At 38.4% G+C, this 19,511-nt stretch overlaps 3 protein-coding genes and 1 long non-coding RNA gene across 4 annotated transcripts; 2 read left to right on the top strand and 2 right to left on the bottom strand.

The window, feature by feature from the left end:
• Positions 1 to 367: 367 nt before the first annotated feature.
• LOC119077778 (ATP-binding cassette sub-family E member 1) lies at positions 368 to 2,903 on the top strand. The gene is made up of 5 exons (XM_037185088.1): positions 368 to 486; positions 693 to 906; positions 968 to 1,578; positions 1,641 to 2,360; positions 2,424 to 2,903. The coding sequence occupies exons 2-5, from the start codon at positions 694 to 696 to the stop codon at positions 2,710 to 2,712; spliced, it is 1,833 nt and encodes a 610-aa protein (XP_037040983.1). The 5' UTR covers positions 368 to 486; position 693; the 3' UTR covers positions 2,713 to 2,903.
• A 1,246-nt stretch (positions 2,904 to 4,149) lies between these two features.
• LOC119077779 (mitochondrial tRNA-specific 2-thiouridylase 1) lies at positions 4,150 to 5,745 on the bottom strand. Its single transcript, XM_037185089.1, has 5 exons — positions 5,544 to 5,745; positions 5,320 to 5,485; positions 5,070 to 5,254; positions 4,784 to 5,010; positions 4,150 to 4,729 (listed from the first exon to the last, which is right to left on the bottom strand). Exons 1-5 carry the CDS (start codon positions 5,617 to 5,619, stop codon positions 4,259 to 4,261), a joined length of 1,125 nt encoding a protein of 374 aa, XP_037040984.1. The 5' UTR covers positions 5,620 to 5,745; the 3' UTR covers positions 4,150 to 4,258.
• Positions 5,746 to 6,738: 993 nt separating this feature from the next.
• LOC119077780 (hsp90 co-chaperone Cdc37) lies at positions 6,739 to 8,472 on the bottom strand. Its single transcript, XM_037185090.1, has 3 exons — positions 8,154 to 8,472; positions 7,144 to 8,007; positions 6,739 to 7,067 (listed from the first exon to the last, which is right to left on the bottom strand). Exons 1-3 carry the CDS (start codon positions 8,184 to 8,186, stop codon positions 6,834 to 6,836), a joined length of 1,131 nt encoding a protein of 376 aa, XP_037040985.1. The 5' UTR covers positions 8,187 to 8,472; the 3' UTR covers positions 6,739 to 6,833.
• A 627-nt stretch (positions 8,473 to 9,099) lies between these two features.
• LOC119077782 lies at positions 9,100 to 18,791 on the top strand. The gene is made up of 3 exons (XR_005087869.1): positions 9,100 to 9,284; positions 16,249 to 16,254; positions 18,781 to 18,791. It is a non-coding gene; the product is annotated as an uncharacterized LOC119077782 (long non-coding RNA).
• Positions 18,792 to 19,511: the final 720 nt, after the last annotated feature.

Below are 19,511 nucleotides of genomic sequence, written 5' to 3' on the forward strand. Positions count from 1 at the left end.
TTCTATTATTCGAATCACCTTAGTTTGTGGGTTCTATAGTGTTATGGTCGGAGCGAGACGACCAAGTACCAGTTAATTATAACTTGCGTTGCGACCGAGAAGACCGTGAACCAGTTTATTATAGACTGTTATGATCAGAGCGAGAGAACCGAAGACTAGTTAAATATAACTTCCCTTGGGGTACTTGTCAAAATATTGCTTTCTCTTTCAACAGGTTACGTTGAGAGCGATAGGACTGAAGACCAGTCCATTATAAATTGTCTTGGGGTACTTGTCAAAATATTTACTTCTCTTCCATCATAACAGTCTATATGACCACTAATTTATTGGGTCTCAGTGTGTCATTCAAATAAAAGAAAAAGAACAACAAACGTCAATTTTGACATATTTACTACCAACATTACGAACAACTCTTTTCGAGATACACTGGCTGACACGCAAGAGCGTTCGCCTTTCTATCCCAATTTCGCATCGATAATCGAGCAAGTATGTTTAATTGTGATACTAGAAAAAAGGCCGAGCAACACTCCACACAGCCTGGAATGCAGTCACTATTTCGCTATCGTATCGAAACATAACATTTCCTCAGGTGCAATTGTTTGTGAGGTTATGTGTGCTGTGTTCATGGCTGTGTGGCACTATTCTCTTAATCAATTCAAGTGACTGATTGTTATTTCAAATTCGAATTGCAGCATGTCTCGAAATAAATCGCAAGATGAAACGGACAAGCAAACTCGTATTGCTATTGTCAGCGAAGACAAATGTAAACCGAAACGTTGCCGTCAGGAATGTAAAAAATCATGTCCGGTGGTACGTATGGGCAAGCTGTGCATCGAAGTCAGTCCCAATTCCAAAATAGCATCTCTGTCGGAGGAACTGTGCATCGGTTGTGGTATTTGTGTCAAGGTTAGTTGATTTGGTCGGTTGTTCTACGTTCGGAAGGCTTATGATTTTCCCACAAATTTAGAAATGTCCATTCGATGCCATTATGATCATCAACGTTCCCAGCAATTTGGAGAAGCACACGACACATCGGTACTCGAAAAATTCGTTCAAGCTTCACCGACTGCCCATACCACGACCGGGCGAAGTGTTGGGTTTGGTCGGTCAAAACGGTATTGGCAAGTCGACGGCGCTGAAAATCCTGGCCGGAAAACAGAAACCAAATTTGGGTCGCTATTCGGATCCGCCAGATTGGACGGAAATTCTCACCTACTTCCGTGGATCGGAGCTGCAGAATTATTTCACCAAAATTCTGGAGGATGACTTGCGAGCCTTGATCAAACCTCAGTACGTTGATCAGATTCCGCGGGCAGTGAAGGGAACGGTAAGAGCACTGTTGGACAAGAGAGACGACCGCAACAATCAAGACGAAATCTGTACGATGCTCGACTTGATGCACATACGGGATCGTGAAATTCAGGCATTGTCCGGTGGAGAGCTGCAACGATTTGCCATATCGATGGTGTGCATCCAGAATGGTGATATTTTCATGTTCGATGAACCGTCATCGTATTTGGATGTTCGGCAGAGATTGAATGCTGCGTTGACCATTCGTCATTTGATTCATCCGACTAAGTGAGTGTGAAATGCGGCAGTCGGAGTGTACCGACGAACTTATCTGTCTCTATTCATTTCAGATTTATTATCGTCGTTGAACACGATCTGTCTGTACTGGACTATCTATCAGATTTTATTTGCTGCCTGTATGGTGTCCCCGGCTGTTATGGTGTCGTTACTATGCCTTTCTCTGTTCGTGAAGGTATCAACATTTTCCTCGACGGATTCGTTCCCACAGAGAACATGCGCTTCCGAACTGAATCGCTAACGTTCAAAGTGTCCGAATCGGCAACCGAGGAGGAAGTGAAACGCATGAATCATTACATTTACCCGGACATGATGAAGCAATTGGGCAATTTCAAGCTGACCGTGAGCAAAGGTCAATTCAGCGATTCTGAAATTCTGGTTTTGCTGGGTGAAAACGGTACCGGTAAAACGACGTTCATTCGAATGCTGGCTGGAAATCTGTCTCCGGACCAGGGGTCGGAAGATTTGCCGGTATTGAACATTTCCTACAAACCGCAGAAAATTTCGCCGAAGCATCAAGGTATCGTGCGACAGTTGCTGCACGAAAAGATTCGCGATGCATACGTGCATCCACAGTTCATTGCTGATGTTATGAAACCGATGAAAATTGATGAAATTATGGATCAAGAAGTGCAAAATTTGTCTGGTGGAGAATTGCAGCGTGTTGCTATGGTTCTGTGCCTTGGCAAACCGGCCGATGTCTATTTGATCGACGAACCGTCTGCGTATTTAGATTCTGAACAACGTTTGATTGCTGCTAAAGTCATTAAGAGGTAATTGGAAGGATTTTGTTGGTGTCGATTGCTCGACCTTAACGCTCTAACTACCGTTCACAGATACATTCTTCACGCCAAAAAGACTGGTTTCGTCGTGGAGCACGATTTTATAATGGCCACCTATCTGGCCGATCGAGTTATTGTCTTTGAGGGAACCCCATCAATGGACACGGTTGCCAATTCACCGCAGTCGTTGCTGAACGGAATGAATAGATTCTTAGAACTGTTAGGTATAACATTTAGGCGCGATCCAAACAATTTCCGGCCGCGCATCAACAAAAATAGTTCGGTGAAAGATGTGGAACAGAAACGAGCCGGACAGTACTTCTTCCTGGAGGACAACAACTAGGCCGTTCATTGTGGAGCGGCACATTCTGCATCGCATAGTGAACATAAGATATCCAAGCGCTATCAGTACGAATGTGCCGATTGTGTATGTGGGGTGAAGGACTATCCAAATTATCGGTTAGCTAAGGAAATTTTCTTTTGTTAACAATAAAAGTTGATCAGAAAACCATCTGGAAACTGATTGGAAACAAATTTGTGTGGTTCTCATGACGAACGGAAACGAATGAGATGCAAGCTGCGAAGTCTGGTTCTTCGAACATATTTACAGTTTCAATTCCTAATGGTTGGAAGGTTGGCGATGCAATGTAAAAGAAACAAAGCAGGAAAATGGTAGGTAGAAGTCTTCATTTCCTTGTCACTTGAATCATGAAAGCGGGCATTGAAATAGTGCGGTATCCCAGATAACGCGAAGGTATTTTGGTTCAACGGGAAGTTTTTATCAGCTTATCAACGTATCGGGAGCTCTTTATGATCGGGAAGAACTTATTGAGAAGTCTTTATGAGCGAGAAGAACTTGCAGTGAAGTTTTTATCAGCGGGAACAACGTGTAAGCAAGTCTTTATGAGCGAGAAGAGCTTGAAGTGAAGCCTTTATCAGCGGGGAGGAGCTTATCTGGAAGTCTTTATCAGCGGAAGGAACAAATCTGGAAGTCTTTATAAGCGGGAAGAACTCATTGGGAAGTCTTTATTAGATCCGATTCAATGAACTATACTTCTGATGAGTTACTCCTTCTGGTGAGATATTTCCCTGTAGAGTGTAGACTCTGCACTCAGTAATTTAAAAATTTCGCCTGCTAAGTCTCTTACAGTCGGAGGCATTGAGATTTCACCATGAATTTGGGTAAGCTGTTTTTCAGCTGGTCCACACTTACAATCAAAACTGTTTATATGGAAAAATCTGCTACACATTCGGACATGGTAGTGGTAAAACCGAACAAAGACGTATAAACAGTTTTGATTGTTTGTGTGGATCAGCTGAAAAACAGTTGAAGCAAATTAATGCAGAAATTTTAGTGTCTCGTATGCAAATTACGGCATTATTTTTGCATTATCAAAACTCAACTTTCACTCGCTACGCTCGCGAATCAACTTTTCCCTTTCTTAAGTTTTAGGTGAATTGAGTCAGAACTTTTAAGTTTTTTTTAAATTATTTTTTATGCCCACACGTCTAACAACCTATTTCCAATTAGCTTCTTGAGCTTCTGAAGACAGTTTCTCTTCTACAAATTGATGAGTTAAAATTCAAAAGTCACAATTAGAAAGTCCTGAAAATATTACGACATCGAAGCAACTAAGATTAATTGTAAAGTCTTCACGAAAAGGCCAGAGAAATCATATTGAATCCACCGGGAAGTTGGCTGCAAATCACCGAGAAATAATTGTCGGATACTGGGAAAACATTATTCCCATGCCCGCACGAAAGACCAGACAATAACAAATTTCCGAATTCACTTCAGTTCCCAATCATTATCACAGATCTGTGACATTTATTCGCTCTACACAGCCACCATTCTTTGGTGTATGAGAAGTTGGTTTGATTTACAACAATTAGTTCCTACAAAAATACAACGACGGGCCCGGATTAGTTATTCTACTCGACCCTAAACATTCTCCGTCTTTATAAAACACTGCGTATTGGCCCGGTGTGAGCGCACGTAAGGCTTGGTCTAATTTCACTAACAATCCGTTCGATCCAGTTTGCACCAACACACAATCCACCAATTCGTCACCGTGTTGAAATCGAAACTGACATCGCAGCATTCCATTGTCTAATGGATTGCTAGCAATCCAGCAGGGTGTACTTGTGTACAAAATGTCTGTGAACAGTGCTGGGTGATCAGATCCCGCCGTCACAATTATCGAGTTGTCGGCGGTGTTTTTTGAGTGTACGAACATTGGTTTCGGACATCCGGCTAGTCGAAGCCGTTGCCCCACCGTCCAGTAATGTAGTCCTTTATGGCAGCCCAATATCTGTCCCGTATCGAAGTCGATGAAATTTCCCGGTCTGTCTTCAATATACTGAAAAGATGCCGGTTGTAAAATCAATCGCATGGTAAACGGTTAGAGCTGTACCTCTCTGATAAATTCGTTGAAATTGCGCTTGCCGACAAAACAAATTCCTGTGCTTTCCTTTTTCCTGCTAATTCGATCCATTCCGGCCTCTGCAGCGATCTTCTTCACATCTTTTTTGAGCAATTCGCCTAGTGGGAACATCGTTCGTCGCAGTGCTAGTTGAGGCATTTGCGAGAGGAAGAATGTTTGATCTTTAATGGGATCCACAGCGGTCAATAGTCTAACGTCTGGAGTGTCAAAAAAGGTTCAACCATGAAAAGTATTTTAAAACAAGAAATTGTCTTACCAGCGGTGTCTGAGAAATGTTCTAAAAATGGTCCGAACGAAGAACGAGCGTAATGGCCAGTACATATTGCATCGACTTTAAGTTGTTGCACAGCGTAGTCATAAAATCCATCAAATTTTACATAACGATTGCACAGTATATCCGGATTGGGTGTTATGCCACTTTCGTAATCCTTTAAAAAACAACTTCAGTAGCAACATTGCCAATATTATGAGAAGTGTCGGTGTCAGTAAGTGTCACAAATATCTACCTAAAAACATCATTCCAGTACTCTTTGACAAAGTTGACTTGGACCAAGGGAATGTCGAGCTTATTGCACACCCACTGTGCATCTTCCCAATCTGCTTCACCTGGACAATGGCCCATCTCATCCACTTGATCCCAGTTCTTCATGAACGCTCCAATGACATTAAATCCTATGATTTGAACAATGTTTAGATCCCGTCAAAAATTGTTAGAATTTTGTTTCATCACCTTGATTTTTCAACAAATAAGCGGCAACAGCACTATCTACTCCACCAGAAATACCAACCGCAATTTTGCGAAACATTTACAGATGGGGTACGATCCAAATTTATGTTAGAATTCTGATAATTTTGTGGAGAATAAGTTCAGGATTTTGTGAGAGAGTACAAATGACACAACCGATAACCTTACTTTTAACCGTCTGTGTAATTTAAAGCGGCAGTTTCAAGAATAGATTCGTCCATATGGTCAATCAACCAATATTGTAACTCTGGCTCTTTATTCGTGTGTAAAACGAGATTCAGACGTAGTGTTGTACCCTGGGAGAGCCAGACAGTGACTTTACAAGCCGGGAGCCAAGACTATAATTGTCTGGAAAGCTTTGGTTGTGCAATCGCTGCAACAAGAACATCAACGACAATAGACGGCCTGCGAAGGAGGAATTCACACCAAGCTATCCCGACCAGTTGTGTCGAAATCCTGGAGTAATGAACTCCTTAAACTTACGAGATCGGAAATAAGGTGAGTAGTTGGTGCAATCACGAACCACTGCTAGCTTAACGATCATCTCCACAGAATAGATCGGTCAATCTACCCAAACTGTTCTTGTGGCTTGACATCTGAGACTGGTGAACATATCTTTAGGGATTATCCGCTCTAAACCAATCTCAGGTTTCGCTCATTCGGGTATCATGAACTCCAAGATTAGGATCTACCATCATTAGATGGCAAGCGCCTTAACGACTTGTTATCTAAAACAGGGAAATTTCCCTAATAGAAATTGTAAAGTCAGGGAGTAGCGAACAAAGGTCTTTGATTCCTGCTTCTCAGTGGAAAAAGCCTTCCAAAACTCTAATCTATCTAGTGTTATACTAGAGAGAGGGACTGATGTTAATTGGCACCCAAAAATTACATGGGTTGAATTGTTTTTCCCATTTTTTTGTCGAGAAGTCATGGTCGGGAAAACTGACCTCACACTTATTGTAAGAGAAATCATGCAGCGACTACCTCGAAAATCAAAGTGTCACAATTTCATCTCATTCGAGTGTAAATCTATGGACTCAGACTGCTGTTGGTTCTCAGACTGCTGTTGGTTCTCAGACTACTGTTGCTTCTCAGACTGCTGTTGGTTTTCAGACTGCTGTTGGTTCTCAGACTGACGTTGGTTCTCAGACTGCAGTCGGTTCCCAGACAAAACATAGGGTCGCTCTTAAAACGTATATTTTGAAAAGCAGATACTTGAAATTATACAAAAATCGATTAAAAATGACATTGGACTGCTGCAGACACGATACCATTCTACTTTGCATCGGATGCTGGTGCCGATGGATTCTCACTATCGATGGCTTCCTCATAAATATCGTCATCATCGTCAGACTTATCGCCACTACTTTTGTTAGCATTAGCTTCTGGCACCCATAATCCGGAATCGACACAACGTTTCATGTGATATTTGGCTTGATCTTCTGGAAGTTTAGTTATTGCTTCTTGAAGCATGGCTATGTCACGACTTTCGAAACATTTTTGGAGTTCCTGAAAGTAAACAGCGGGATGTTAAAAATAGAATTGCCCGTTCGAACCAAATAAAAACCTAAAATAGTGTACTCACCTCCGGTAATGTTTCGAATACTTCGGCCGGGTCTAAGCCGCCAGGTCCAAGTCGTGCTAGTCTCTCTTCCTCCTCAGCCTCAGCGGCTGCTTCTTCCAATTTTACCACGGCTCTCGCCTTAATTCTATCCTTAAACGCAACCACTTCATTGTCGAACTGGACTTTATATTCAGCCTCGGCCACTTGAATTCTGGAGAAAAATGTGCTAACGCATGCACGTGGATCAATATCCAATTGTTTGGCAGATTCTAAGATAAATTGCATGCAAATACATTGATGTGCTACGTGGCCCATTAGTTCAGTTTTTCCTTCCATTTCCAAGTTCAGACACCAAATCACCAAATAGTTAGCCGTGTCTTCGCAAACTAATTGACTGTTATTCGACAGAAATCGTTTTGAATCTTCGAATTTCCGTAACATGCCATACTGCTTTAGCAACTTCTCATTCGTCTCCACAAACTTTTTCATCTTTTCCGATTTTTCTTCTTCCGTTAAGTTGTCGTAGTTTTCCTTTTCCGGCTTTTTGTTAATCACCGTTTTAGCGAAACCGGGCTTACTGATTGTATCGACATTCCACGGTGCCAGTTTCTCTTTGTTTTTGAGCTGTTCTTCGTTCAAACTCAATGTTTTCGATTTGGACTCAAGTTCGCCCAACGACTTCTGCAGTTCCGTCAAGTTCCCCTCTTTCTTTTCCACCTTTTCGCGAACTTCCTTCAATGCCGTTGACACCTTCTTTTTCTCCTCTTCTAATGCCCGCTTTTCACGGTCCATTTCTTCCATTCGTTCCGTTCTGGCCTGGTGTCTCCATCGAAATAGTGAGGGTGTGTCAATATTTGGATGGGTCTCGTCTTCGTCATCGGATATCTGGATGATGGAAGAAAATTCATAATTTACATACCATAACACAGTGAACGTAATTGGACAGAATCTATCACATAATCGGTGTATTAAGGATCGGCGTATGTAACCCCAAAAATGTTTGTGGTGATTTTATGATCGAATTGTCTCACCTCAATGTTCTTCCACTTGCTGTAGTCAACCATGGCGAAAGTGTAAATAGTTTGACAACAAAAATGTTATTTTTATCTTCGTAAAATACTTGAATTTAGTTCTGAACCGTGAATTCGATGCAGACATAAACAATAAATCTAGAAACTTCAGATGGGCTGCTTTTTCCTCTCGACAAAAGTGACATTTCATTCATTTTAGTACACATCGAAAAGGTTTCCTTCTTAGCAAACGTAGATGGTCTCAGAATTTGAATTTCGGCGGTCTTTCAAATATGTATCGTGCTATCTGCTACAGATCCTCTCTTCAAGGACGTTTGAAATGCCATCAATGTTAAGAAACGTCATCCACGTTAAAAAATGCACACAAATGAATGAATGAACGAAACATTTAACGAAACTTAAGTGAGGCTACTTCTGAAAGAACATTTACTAGCGAATTTTTGACAAGTTTAACAAGGATACCCATACCCATAGCTCAGACATGGGTAGATAAGAGAGATAGGTAGTGAAATTTGAGAGTTGTCACTTAACGAAACTTAAGTGATGTTACGTCTGAAAGAGCACGTACAATAATTATTCGTCAACATTCACTAGAGAATTTTTGACAGTTTTAACAAAGATACAAGGATATAGGAGACATGGGTAGAGAAGAGAGATGGATTTACAATATTTAAACTTTCTACGAAATTTGTAATCTACACAATTTTTTCTAATGTCGCATCAAATTAAAGCTATGTAGTCATTCCCTCGTAATATGGTTTAGAATCACTGGGACACGCTCCAAATTTCGTCTAATAAAGTGGCTGTTAGAGTAACGAATCCGAATGCATTTTTTTTAAGCGAATCAGTGAAGCAGACTGTGCTCAGCACAGGTCAGAAAAGTTTTCGTTCAAAAAAAAATATTTTACGACTGATCAGGCCAGTTTGACTTATATGAAAGTCTGCCACTTGTGACGCAAAGTTTTTTTTTTGTAAAATTTTTCTTCTACAATTTTTTGGTCTAATTTTTGCGTACAAGGACAGAATATGTCACCTACAGCGATGTCAGTTGTTTTTGAAGTATGCACACGGACTTGCGTCACTTTTACTCTTTGAGTGTTTTTGACTGATATCAGTTGTTTTGGAAGTTTGGTTTGATTTTCTGTTATGTCATTTGGTTGCAATTTATATCCTCTCTATCTTCCACCCGAAAACTCGAAAACTGCGAAATTTCATACTTTTTCCAGAAAAGTGTTTTCTCGATATTTCAGAAGATACTCTATCCGAATCTGCAATTAAAAATTTAGGAACTAATCTTGGAACACCTCACTTATATCAAAAATAACCCAAATCCATCGAAAAATCCTATGGAAGTTAGGAAGTGCCAGAGGAATCATCTCTCATCCCAAAAGTTAGGAACCAACCTTGGAACACCTCACTTATATCAAAAATAACCTGATGGAAGTTAGAAAGTGCCAGAGAAATCATCTATCATCCCAAAATTTAGGAACCAGCGTTAGAACACGTCAAATCAAATCATACGGTTGTATAATTTAACCATTATGGTACTGTTCTACCACACCAATTGATACTTTTCGAAAAATCCACGGAACTATTAGTACCTCAAGTAACGTTTTATACAATCAAAATTGAAGGAGTTTTTACTAAAGTAGGTTGTGAGGAAAACTGAAACCCTCATTTGTAGTTTTTACTATATGTATACATTGGATAGTATACAATGTATACTAACCACATTTCAATCACCTTATGACACAAATCAGCACCCGCTCTAAAGTAAATAATGGTCTAATTTATGCACGTATGACTATCTGAGACCATTAAGATCATAGAAACTTGATATAATACGCTGTGTGCAATTATAGTGCAACAGAACTTAAACAATGTTTACTTTAAATCATTGAAATAGTCAGAGCAATTAAGCAATGCATATATTCTAAACAAAGGTGAGATTGTTTGCAACAGTCAAACAGGTTGAATTATTATTATTAAGCAAACTAACCATGATAATATCGCATGACGTTACCATGTGTGCGGCTGTGCCTAAAATTATTAAATAATATTAAAAGAAACATTCCTTTTTTTTATGAAAATGTTTTTTTTTTTTTAATAATGTTCTCAGTGCCCAGTAATGCACTTTGTGCACAGCTTTCAGTTCTGTTTGCCTTTAACTTGATTGCATAATGACCGTACATTGTTTATGGTAATTCTAATTTGTTCGTGTCATTTAACTGGATTTGTTAATGAGACAAGGCTTATAACGGTTGAGCCATTCTTATTTATTTACATTTTTATTACAATATAGCCATCGAGTAAACAAACAAACATGTTTTGGTTTGCTATAGATTCGGCTGACCGTTGATGGTGCATATTTCATATTTAATGGTAACAATTGAAACAAGAAACTTTCAGGGCTGCCACGGTTTAAAATGGGCCCTAATTTAGGAATTTGGATGATTTTTAGGAGCTTTTCGAACGGTTTAAGAATGGTCCTAGATCTATTTCTTCTAAAATTTCAGGGGTGGAAGGAGATTAGATTAAAATTTCGTTAGTTAAATTGAAAATCATGATATTTGGTAGAGATTTCGGAGCTAAATTTGCAGCAAATTTAGCTCCAAAGAATGATTTTTATAGCAGAACTTAGTAACATTCAATGTGTAATTTTGTCAAATAAATAAAATTGAGTGAAAAGGAAGGGTCTGCTCTGCATTGCAGACGAAATTTTTCTGAGGTATGATCACTAACAGCCTTTTAAGGCCAATGCCAGGTGTATTCTGAACTACCGACTTAGCGTGACTTCCAAGCCACACCTCTGAAGAAAGTTAGACGATTAAGAGCAATGAACCCTTCGCAAATTTGTAGCCTTTATTTAGGCGGAAAAATATTCGCTTTTTGATAATTACTCTGAACCAATTTTTTTTTTTATAAAATCATTAAAGCACACAAAAGTGAGTTACTTTTAATAGGAGAAATTGGTTTGTGGGTGAGAAACATTTCCAGATTGTGTAAATTTATGTAATCTGCACAGGTCTTTCCAAGTGGGTTAAGTTATGACTCACAAACCAATTTTTTCTTTAAAAGTAAAAACTTTTTATTTTTCAGCTTTAGAAATACTAGAATCGAATTGGATTTGAAATAAAAAATTTGATGTGCACGTGTGAGACACGAACTCACAACCTTCAACTTGCAGGGCTGATGCTCTAACCAATTGAGCTACCGTGGACATTTTTATTTCAAACCCAATTTTGAACCGTTGGTACAACACATGATGTGTATGTTCTTTCGTCTATGTTGACACTTTTTTACTTTAAAAAAGAGTAATAAATTTAGTAAGTTTAATAAGTAAGTTTAGAGTAATAATGAAAAATGAATATTTTTCCGCCTAAATGTAGGCTACACGTTTGCTATTAATTGATATATCGCCTAAAGCTAGACTAGACATACAAATCTTATCGTATTTTGGATACGCAATACGAGTCATTCGGTTCAACTAAATTGCGAAGCTTGTCAAAGTTTAGGACATTACCAATGCGATGTAATCGCTAGAACTTTTTTTTTTGAATTTTGAAGGGAGACAAGTACGTAACCACTGAGCCATCCTTGTATCAAAGCTCCATTTTAGGAGTTTTAAGAGATATTTGGTTTTTTTAGGTGGATTTTATGATTGTAAAAGTTTTAGAACGAGTGACAGCCCTGAACTCTTTTTTTCCCTCACTTTAATGCGAGTTCAACTTGAGCTATCTAATTACGATAGATCACCGTTCGTAGAATGTATTTTGTTCAGAGGTAACAAGATTGCATTTGAATGTATAATCACCGAGACTGGTCTAAAACAGTTTTCAAACTTGAAGCATAATGCGAAATGCTTAAATAAATAATTCGAAAAATTGAAGAAATTTTTTATACAAATTGGCAGAATGGAATTTTAAAGAATCGGAGAATACATACCAATCGCGGCCACAATTATATGAATCACGAGAAATATAGTTTTTTTTTTTAAATGTTCAAATGAAGAATATGAAATGTGGCTGTGTCAACAAAATGATAGAAAGAAAAAAAATTGTTTATTCTCGTCGTTGTACAGCATAATTTAGATCTGGTTCCGCAAACCTACTGCATATTTCAAGTTCTGCTTAATTACTGTTAACTCAATTAAACATCATTGTGCAAGCGCTGAGCATTTAATTTATTCTGGAATACATTTCTATAAGAGGTTGACTGGAGAATCTTCGTTTGGTATGTTTTAAGCAAATTGCTTAATTGCAGATATGCCTTTCAGCATTCGCAACGAATTTTTAGTCACTAGACAAATCAATTGAGCAGGTAATCACCAATTGTCGTATACCATATCGATCCCATTTATCATGTGAATGGTAATGCTCTTCAAACTATTTTCACTGAATTCAATGAACCTTAATCGAATTGCGAACAGTATGGTCGGAATACTTTTGTGTAATTCGCTCGGTATAATAATTTATAATTCAAAAATTCAAAATATGAAAACTGTCTGTGTACGCTTATTTCGACATATTATTATTTCAACAAGTCAGCACTATATATATGTGTAGTCACATATCATATGGAAACATTACGGCGGACACGTAATGTCTCGTTTATTATTTATTCACACACATGTTTATTCAATAAAATATACGAAAAATTCTGATAGATTTATGTTTCAAAAAACGGTCTGCACATAATCTAATTTGATATAATCATGCGAATCTATCAATTTGTAATAAATTCAGTTCTCAAATGGTATAACAGTGCCAGCAGTTTTATTACCGCGGAATTTGCACATACCATAGTAAGTAGAATGGGCAAGTAGGTTTGGAGCTACGTTTTGTTGATTCACAACATAAAATGTGAAATTTTAAGCAAGTCAGACTGATCGAAGAGTCTTGATATTAATTGTGATCTAGCCCAATTTTCCGGATTTCTTCCCGAAAATTTTCCGGATTGTTTTTTTCCAGAATTTTCCTGATTGTTTTCGCCGAATTTATTTTGAATTTTTCCCATAATTTTCAGGATTTTTTCCACAGAATTTTCCGGATTTCCACCCCAGAATTTTCCGGATTTCCACCTCAAAAATTTTACAGAATTTATTCTAAATTTTCTGAATTTTATACCAGTATTTTCCAAAATACCTCCAGAATTTCTTCTGAATTTTCCGTTTTTTTTAATTTTCCGGATTGTTTTCAGAATTTTTCGGATTTTTCCGTTATTTTTCGGGATTTTCCAGAATTTAGCGGATTTTATTCAGATTTTTTCTAGATTAAAATTCCACAGCAACGAAACAAAGAACACAGTCTGACCGTACATCTCCTACTGCCTCAACTAGTGCAGTAATTGTACATTCTCTATGGAGCAAGTGATGGAAGTGGCGTGTGTTGTCTGACAAGATGAATAATCACAGAAGGGCAAGATGATTTTTCCTTCATTCGTTTCAATGGTCCGTTACCAATTCGGAACGTTAAAAAAGCCTAAAATATGTTGAGTGAGGGTTGCTAGGAATCTCGCGTCGAGTCATTCACAATAATTCAAGTTTTGACACATTTTGTATAAGGAAAATGTCACTTTGTGAATTATTGTGAATGACGCGGCGCGAGATTCCTTAACACCTGAGTGAGGTATCTTACTCAAAATCTTGACGTTAAGTCGATTTTTACCTGCTTTGCTCTGGCCCGCTAAATGTAATCAGCATGGCCCCTGCTGTAATCTAGTATTACTCGTATCGTTTACCTGCACACATCATATTTGTCCCATTGATGGGTGATGCATAAAAAGGCGCAATGTAAATATTTTCAGTCATGAAGTAAATCAAAGTTTGCTTGTGTTGAGTAGAATCAATTTAACCGACAGTTCCTCGGACAGTTCGAATCAGAAGCAAAAAAAAAAAGTTTCACAAAATCCGATTTACCATATTGAAAGCTTGAGCCCCTATCTATATTCGGCGCTAACTTTTCGTTTCCGCATCCATATAAGTGGCCTAATCAATTTAGTCAATCATTAATATTAACGAATTGGTTTGAACAACTTTTCTAAAATGATTACTATGGGAAACTGAACCGAATCTAAATGAATTCAATTTTAATAAGTCTCCTTTTGGCTTCGAAGTAATTATTTTTCCCGAGCGTAAAAAATGTTTTGCGACTTCTAGCCAGACAAAATTTATGGTCAAAGCTTTATTTCAATTTAGAAATGAAAAATAATAATATTTACACGCTACACGGACTTGAGTATACAATTTATGTGAGTCCAATAAAAGTCAGATTAAAATAATTATACAATTTATGTCGCAAGTTAATAGTACCTAATTAAAATTAAATGCAAAAATTCGTGTTTAACACAAAAATAAATTTATATTATCGTACTTTGGTAAATACTTTCGAGTGTATGCCACCTGCTAAATGGGTACGAAGGAAAAAAAAAACTTTTTTTTTCTTCCGTGATGTAACACTTAATTTAAAAACCAGAAACAACAAAAAAGTTTATCTGAAATTGATATCGACCAACCGGTAGAACGATAATTTCTCATTACATGCGTCAATATGCGTATGAAATGCGTGTTAATACCGTTGGGTTTGGCATTGTTCGTCCAGTGTAAAATTTATAAATTCATAATTTTCATAAATTACAAAATATTGTTGAATAATGATTATGCATATATGGGTTCGGTTAAAGCATTACTTAAATTAGCACAGCAAGTAATTTGGTTGGGGTCTTTTTTCTGTACAAAAAATTGTGAACGAAACTAGTTTCTCATGTGTGCGATGTGTATAGCCTTCTTTTGTTCACTCAAAATGACTTGTCAAATGAAATTTTGTTGTCATTTTGACTGATGACAGTTCAGGCGAGAAAACTTTCATTTCACACTCATTTCCATTGATAAATTAAAAGAATAGTGGACGATAAAGATGACTGCCCTTCCAGACGCTGTTCCAGGAGAAGAGCCCCTAATTTTACAGCAACCTTTTTCCCAAGACAAGCAGGTTCTTGTGGATGTACTTGCACCAGCCAGTGCATACATCGACAAAATGAAACTGAATTCGTTGGTTCAATTGAATGCGGGAAGTATGTAGGATGTAAAAGTAATGCATCCTACAACCATAGTCATAATATAATAGGGCACCTGTAGGATATGAATTTTTGTATAACATCCGCCATTTTTTTTTTCAATTCAATTCAATTCAACTTTATTCAACAGGACAAAAAGGAAAAACCTTGTACAAATATCCTTTCGATTTAACAAACACTATTCAACTCTCTCTATCGATAATTAAACATAACAAAGATAAAAAAATATATAAAAAAAAAATAGCAAGTGACGGCATTAAATGGGAAAATAAGATTTTTAGTTCAGAGTATAAATGAACAAATAAACTCACCTACGGTGCTACCAGACACCACGCCCGCAAGCAACGCAGAAACATTCATTGTATAAAGAAAAGAAATAATAATCTTGAAACGAAGGACTCCAGTCACAGAGCCGACAAGCAAACCCCGTGTGCAAAGCGTTTTTGACTCAATGGGGACGTACGTGATCTCGACATGCGTTGGAGAACCTCGACACAGAGCTAAGCATCCTCACTCCGACGGGAATCGCGTTATAGTCAGCTACAGTCCTCACAAAGAACGACCGGCCATATTGGGTCGAAACATGCCTCGGAATGACGTACTGGCGGCTACGTCCTGACCTCCCCTCGGTCAGCTTATCAAAGAGAAATCCCGGCTCACGAGAAAGAACAAGGCCATGCATGAACGAGCAACGCCGACGCTTCAGATACGTCATAATATCACACCCTAATAACTCGTCGACGCGATCACGAGTGCTGTCGTAGCGCCTCAATCCAAAGACAAAACGGACACAGGCACTAAAAGCACCACCCAATGACCTAGCATCAGCGGAAGATAAATTGGTCGAGTAAACCGAGTCACAATACGTAAAGGCAGGCAGCACGAGCGACTTGATCAGCATCATCCGAACCTTCCGAGAGAACACGTGGCTATGGTGCCATAGGCTACGAAGCCTGGCAAACACCTTCGAGCAAATCTCGCGCACTTGGTCTTTAAAGGTCAGCCTCTTATCCATAACAAGCCCAAGGTTCAGAACCTTGTCTGCATACGGGATGACTATACCACCGAGAAGGACGGGAGGAAGTCGGCTAGGCGACAAGGATCTAGAATCCTCAAACAGGATAACTTGAGACTTCTTGGCATTTAGTTTCAAGGAGTTTTCACGAGCCCAGCGATCGACTGCGTATAAGTCTTGATTGACACGAAAAACGGCCTGATTGACCGCATCTTTGGGACTGGAGTACATCAACTGAACGTCATCAGCAAACATGTGGTGCGATGCAGATCTAAGGCAGCTCGGCAGGTCATTGATATACATTGAGAACAACAACGGACCCAAGACCGAACCTTGAGGTATCCCGGACCGAATCTCAGCCAATTCGGAGAAATAACCATCGATGCAAACAGACTGGAAGCGATTCGACAGGTAGGAACGCATAAGGCTCACAGCAGAGGACGAAAAACCGTCAACTGTGGTTTGTCGTCTGCGTGTGACCTGCTGACCTCTTCAAATATGCATTGCTTTCAACGACCTTAATATGTAAAATCTATTACAAAAGGCGGGATAAGAGTGAAAAGTCGTCTTCGCCTCGGACCAACAAAATTCATATGAAAACTGGACTTTTTATCCCTTACCAATGGGCAAATGATGGATATGGTACTTCTTATGTGAAATTTACATATTGAGGCGAATCCGATGTTAGTAAACACAAACGAAGTACCATTTCCGTCATTCGCACCAATTAACTTGAAGTAAAGTTTTGGCGCCTTGAAGTAAAGTTAACAAAAAGTCGTCTTCGCCTAGGATCAACAAGATTCACATGAAAACTGGACTTTTCATCCGCTACTTTCTGTGTGAAATTTACCGATTGAGGGGAGTGCGAGGTCGATAAACAAACCAGAAGTACCATTTACGTCATTCGTCACTTTACTTGAAGTAAAGTTTTTTCGCCGTCAAGTAATAGTACATTACATGCTAGTTGGGAAATTTTTATTTTGACGAGTGGGAGGTTTGTAGCTCGAACCGAAGGCAAGGGCTATAATCCCACAAGTCAAAATAAAAATTTCCCAACTAGCATGTATATAGTTTTACTCGCTAAGGTCCCGGGAAACGAGTTTGAACGTTAGTGTCCGTGAAGGAAAACGAGTTTCCCAGGGGTATAGCGAGTAAACTAACTTTACTTTACTAGTGAGGTAGTGTGGCCTTTCCCTCACTAGTGAAGACCATTTCTCTCGCTCGTAAAGTAAAACGCCATACTTTACACGTGAAATAATTTGATATCTCGTATCACGATGAAGCCCTCGGATACCTTTACTCATCAGAATACGAGATATCAAATTACTTCACTGGTATAGTAATGTACTATTAACTCACTTTTTTGAGTAAGTTAGTCTTTTCAATCTCTTTCTCTCCCGTCCGTGGGAAGAAAATATAATTTTTCTCGACCCAATTGTCACTTTGTTTTTAAAAATGTTTTCGTTTCGGGGAAAATAGGATATTCCAACTATAACGATTCACTGCTTTTGTTGGGATTTCCGGTTTTCTTCACTTGGTAAACAAATAACTATTTCATCACATGGTAGTGAACGGTATTGCATTTACGATAAACTTTCAACGACAACATTGTTCCATCAGAAAATCTTTCTGGCAAACAAAAAGAAGCGAAGTTGAATTTTCTCCGCAACTTCACTATTGATTTGCTAATTGTTGGAAACTCAGACAGAACTTTTATCAGAGTATCATTAAACAGTGCGAACCGCAAGAATACTTTTTCAATGGGACTCATTCGTTTGGGTAATTACATTAATTACGCTTCGATTTCGTTACTTATACTGCAAGCCATAGTATATGTAATACACAAGCAGAACTGTACTCATAAAGTTTACATTTCCCAGCAAAATTGAAGTATGTTGCAGGAACGAAACAATAAACCTTCAGCAAATGAAAGCAAACAAACATAAATGTTAACTTAAAATTGATTTCGTTTTATTTATCTTGTCACGCAATAAAACTGTAAAAGTTTGCGAAGTTTGATTATTTTAACAACGTGGAGCATCGCTTCATATTAGTCTGAGTTTTTCTTATTGTGTTCTTCTGATTAAATTGATTGAATTGAGGACGTTACAAGAATGACTTAATAGTCAATTAGATTAATTTATCTAACAAGGCGGTACTGACCGTCTAATACGTCGGCTTTTTTTCAAGCTATTTTGAGACAATTGTTTCAGCAGCATTTATTTATCAGTCAAAAAACCCTTAAAGGGTAAATGTGAGGCAAGTCCTTTATCTTACTTACAAAATAACTGATGTCGCGTAGGGTGACGCATTGTGCGTCGTATGCAAAAGTTTTATCAACAAAAAATTGAACCAAAAATTTTGTTTCCCATTCCTAACAATAGGTTCCTCAACATCTGCCACTTGTGACGCAAATTGCTTGTTGTAAAATTTTCTTTCACACATTTTTTGAGTCAATTTTTTGTTGATAAAAATTTTGCGTACGACGCACAATGCGTCACCCTCAGCGATATCAGTTAATTTGTAAGTAAGATAAAGGACTTGCGTCACATTTACCCTTTTAGAGTTTTTTGACGGATATCACCACTTTTGTAAGCATTTCTTTTCGACAACATCAAAAAACCTTATGGAAATTAAAAAATGCTAGAGAAATCAGTCTGAATCCCAAAATCTAGAAACCAATCTTGGTACACCTCACTTATATTGAAAATAACCCAAATCCGATGGAAGTTAGGTAGTGCCAGAGGAATCATCTGTGATCCCAAAATTTTGGAACAGAACACGTCACTCATGTCGAAAATAACCCAAATCCATAAAAAAATCCGATGGAAGCTACGTAGTGTCAGAGAAATCATCTGTCATCTCAAAATTTAGGAAACAAAACTGGAACACCTCACTAATGTCGAAAATAACCCAAACCCATCAAAAAATCCGATGGAAGTTAGGAAGTGCCAGAGGAATCATCTGTCATCCCAAATTAAGGAACCAACCTTGGAACATTCACTCAGGTCGAATATAACCCAAATCCATCAAAAAATCCGATGGAAGTAAGGAAGTGCCAGAGGAATCATCTGTCATCCCAAAATTTAGGAACCAACCTTGGAACACCTCACTTATGTCGAAAATAACCCAAAACCATCAAAAAATCCGATGGAAGTGACGTAGTGTCAGAGTAATCATCTGTCATCCCTAAATTTAGGAACAAACACTGGAACACCTCACTAATGTCGAAAAAAACCTAAATCCATCAAAAAATCCGATGGAAGTTA

This window comes from Bradysia coprophila, unplaced genomic scaffold, assembly GCF_014529535.1.
Source record: "Bradysia coprophila strain Holo2 unplaced genomic scaffold, BU_Bcop_v1 contig_24, whole genome shotgun sequence".
Classification (NCBI taxonomy): domain Eukaryota; kingdom Metazoa; phylum Arthropoda; class Insecta; order Diptera; family Sciaridae; genus Bradysia; species Bradysia coprophila.